Source organism: Triticum aestivum, chromosome 7B (assembly GCF_018294505.1).
Source record: "Triticum aestivum cultivar Chinese Spring chromosome 7B, IWGSC CS RefSeq v2.1, whole genome shotgun sequence".
In the NCBI taxonomy this organism is placed as follows: domain Eukaryota; kingdom Viridiplantae; phylum Streptophyta; class Magnoliopsida; order Poales; family Poaceae; genus Triticum; species Triticum aestivum.
This window is the reverse complement of record NC_057813.1, coordinates 214,081,442-214,084,859: the sequence shown is the minus strand read 5'-3', so window position 1 is coordinate 214,084,859 and position 3,418 is coordinate 214,081,442. Positions and strand designations below refer to the sequence as shown.

General features: G+C 45.5%; 1 protein-coding gene across 1 annotated transcript; it reads right to left on the bottom strand.

Moving 5' to 3' along the window:
• Nucleotides 1–460: 460 nt before the first annotated feature.
• On the bottom strand, nt 461–3,161 carry LOC123157843 (serine/threonine-protein phosphatase 7 long form homolog). The gene is made up of 7 exons (XM_044576031.1): nt 3,074–3,161; nt 2,393–2,988; nt 2,037–2,318; nt 1,752–1,957; nt 1,356–1,668; nt 1,173–1,271; nt 461–1,088 (listed from the first exon to the last, which is right to left on the bottom strand). The coding sequence occupies exons 2-7, from the start codon at nt 2,981–2,983 to the stop codon at nt 579–581; spliced, it is 2,001 nt and encodes a 666-aa protein (XP_044431966.1). The 5' UTR covers nt 2,984–2,988; nt 3,074–3,161; the 3' UTR covers nt 461–578.
• Between the last annotated feature and the right edge of the window lie 257 nt (nt 3,162–3,418).

Genomic DNA, 3,418 nt, shown 5'->3' with positions numbered 1-3,418 from the left:
TGGCAAAGGGGCCAGACGCCAAGGACCCTGGCGTCTGGCTCGCTTTGCTCGCGCAGGTGACCAGACAAGTTGTCTGGTGTGTCTGATGGACACCCAGACGCCAAGGTCCATGGCGTCTGCCTCCCACACCCAGACGCCAAGGACCCTAGCGTCTGGTACCTATCCTGTGCTGGCTCCCCTGCTTTACCCTGTTTCTGGTGTCAGTCGATAGCCAGACGCCAAGGAACCTGAAGTTTGGTCCCCTGACTTATAGCCAGACGCCAAGGACCCTGGCGTCTGGTACCTACCCTGTGCATATAAATGAGTAAATGAGTCCTTCTTTTGACAGATTTCATGGCAATCAATGAATTCATAGATATCACAGGAAACAACAATTCACATAAATCACATCATTGAGTAGTACTTTTAAACGACAAATTCATGTCAAAAATTCATAGCAACTTCACGAATCCGGTGCAACTTAATTCGAACGGCAACAAGTTCATGGAAAGAAACGACAACAAGTTCATTGAAAAGAGACTACACCAAATTCATCGAAACAAACTAGAACAAGCTCATTGAAACAAACTACAACAAGCTCACTTCTTCCTTCCTCTCTTCACGATGTCTGCAAGTGTATGCTCCTCCTCTTCGCTAGCCTCATGCTCCTCCTCTTCGCTAGCCTCCTCCGCCTCCGCATCATTGTTGGACTTATATCTTTGCATTCCCGTAGGCATAAATTGATGAGGATACTCCGGACTATGGAATTGAGTGTTCCATATCTTCTTTCTACCTTTCTGGCCCGGTGTCTTAGCTATTGCTTTGCCTTTTTTAGAGCGGGCATTGCCTTGTGTCGGTTGTGTAACCTGTGATGGTTGTGGAGCATCAACATCATACTCATGATCCTCTTGATGTGTTGCATCATACTCATGCTCATCATGATGTGTTGGCTCCTCTTCATTGACCTCCTCCTCTATGTCCTCTTCGTTCTGGACATAACGCCGTTTATTAGCTCTGGCGGCGTGGCTACCAGGTGCATACACGTCACTGGACTGAGCACCATGGCAAGAAAGCATAGCTGCCATCTTATGGAACCGCTTCTTGAACTTCTGCGACAACACAAAATATGCTATGATATGAGATGCAAATAACTAATCCGCGAAAAGAAACTTTTATAATATATTGCGACTAACCTCCATCGTGCTCCTAAGAGTCCTCTCAGATAATGCACCACCAGGTGGATGACTCAGTGCAACATTGGCATCGTTGATGCACAGAAGCAACTCTCTGCCCTGCAATTCATGAACACACCAAACTTATGTATTTGAAAGAAGACAACATGATGCAAATATGTTAGAATCGGTCAAACAGACTACCATTTCGTCATGCATCGGTGCATAGTCAACGTGAGCCCCTCTGGTGTCTCTCACAGCCGTGTTAAAGGTTTGATAACCTTGTGCAGTCTCCGGGTCTTCAGACACCAACTCCGACCACTCCTCATGAATCCAACCAGGCTTCAGCTTCAACCGGTAACGATCCGCATACCACACTTGATACTTCTGATATGCTGACTGATTGTGAGGTCTATTCTCTGATTGCACTAACGTGCCTCTTTGATTCCAAATTTCTATCCACGCACGGTGTTTGTTTGCCCAATCCGATATATCCTGATTGTTCCTTCGATCGAACCTACAAATGATGCACGGGACAAAGCATTAGCAAACATTGACTTATTCAATGATCTACTACATACTCAAGGCATGCTTGCTTACCAATGCAGAGATAACATTTCCTCCTTGCTCTCCTCAATTGGAATACCTTGTCTTCTTCCAAATTGTCTTGCCACACGGTCTACAAAGTGCCACTCGACTGCGAAGAAGCATATCATTGGGCACCTCGCCCGCCAAAGATGGCTATCACGCGTGCACATCTCATTAAGATCAAAGTCACGATCTTCCACATAAGGCAACCAATATACCTGCAAAACAAAAAGATACATTGTTAGCTACATAAGTTTCATTATTGACTAAATTTTATCTCATCGAACTTCTCAAAACCTGCTCAGCAGTCAAGGTGTCCAGCTCGTTCATATAGCACTTGTATTGCACATGCGAGCTTCCTGTGTAGACTGTTACTTGTTCCCAATAGTAAGCAAGCGTAGGGCGCCGATATGGATCATCATCATGCAACCCGTCATGATTACCCCGTGGGTTTGCCATGAGGGGGTTCTTGAAATCAGGCCGTCCAACCGAGATCCGCTCGCACATCCACACGGATAGGCTCCAAACAAACCCAGACAATGAGGATGTATCTCCCTTCCTCCGACACGCCAAGTCAAGCTGCAATCACACAAACATGTTAGATATGGAGGCGCATGACAAATGCAAGATAAATGGTTGCAAATATCTCTTACCTGACGATACAAATATGCTAGTGCGGCCGAACCCCAGCTATACTGGGTATCCCAGTTATTGAGTAGCTCCAAAAACATCCAGAGGGCTGAGTTCCCGGTTGCATCTGAGAAGACTACCTTGGTTAGTACATACCACAGATAGGCCCGCGCGTACTGTTGCACAACCACGTCATTGGCACCCTGAGGGCACGGATTGGTGTCTCCTCTGACTAGTTTTAGCCAAGAATGTCTCACTCTCGCGGTATCGGCCTTGCCTTCTTGAGGGTCGTCGGGCTGAACACCAATTAAAATGCCTGTCCGTTCTCGCCAATTAACGACGCTGACACGACCGGCAACAGCTTGTCCGTTGATAGAAAGGCCGCTTATCATAGCCATGTCCTCTAGGGTCATCGTCAGCTCCCCACATGGAAGGTGGAACGAGTGAGTCTCCGGCCTCCAACGATCCACAAGTGCGGTCAACGCCGCGTGGTTCATCGGCGGAGCGCGTCGCTTAAACTGCAACACGAATGGGAGAAGACCCAATCTCCGAATATAAGGCTCGTACCGCGGGTCGTAAGTAAAGCCATCAGCGGAATGACCCCTCATGCGCATAGCAACTACATGTTGCAAATAAAGTGATGTTTTGATCAATACAAGAACACAAATGAGAAATAAAGAAATTTGACAAGTCTTGCTTCTTACATTTCCATTCTCAATGGCACGAGCGATGCTCCTTATCCCACTCATCGATTAATCCGGCATACCAAGGTCCATCATCATCCGCCATCCTACAAAACAAATCACAAACATCTATGAATACATGAACAATATAAAACAATACAATTTTCTTCTCTAAGTTATGCCATATGAACAAACCATTCTTCTCAAACATAACCACATCATTTTCTTCTTCTTCATATGCACACATAATTCTTCTCAAACATACCAACATCATCTCAATCAAATAAATTTGTCAAATAATATGGTGTCACATATGCAAATACATATCATCTAGAGTACCAAATTTCACCATATTTTTTGCAAATA

Coding starts and splice junctions, on each gene's coding strand:
- LOC123157843 (XM_044576031.1), bottom strand. CDS start 2,983: ATGCGCATGAGGGGTCATTCCGCTGATGGCTTTACTTACGACCCGCGG. Junction 2,319..2,392: donor TAGCATATTTGTATCGTCAG/GTAAGAGATATT, acceptor GTGTGATTGCAG/CTTGACTTGGCGTGTCGGAG. Junction 1,272..1,355: donor CACCGATGCATGACGAAATG/GTAGTCTGTTTG, acceptor CATGAATTGCAG/GGCAGAGAGTTGCTTCTGTG.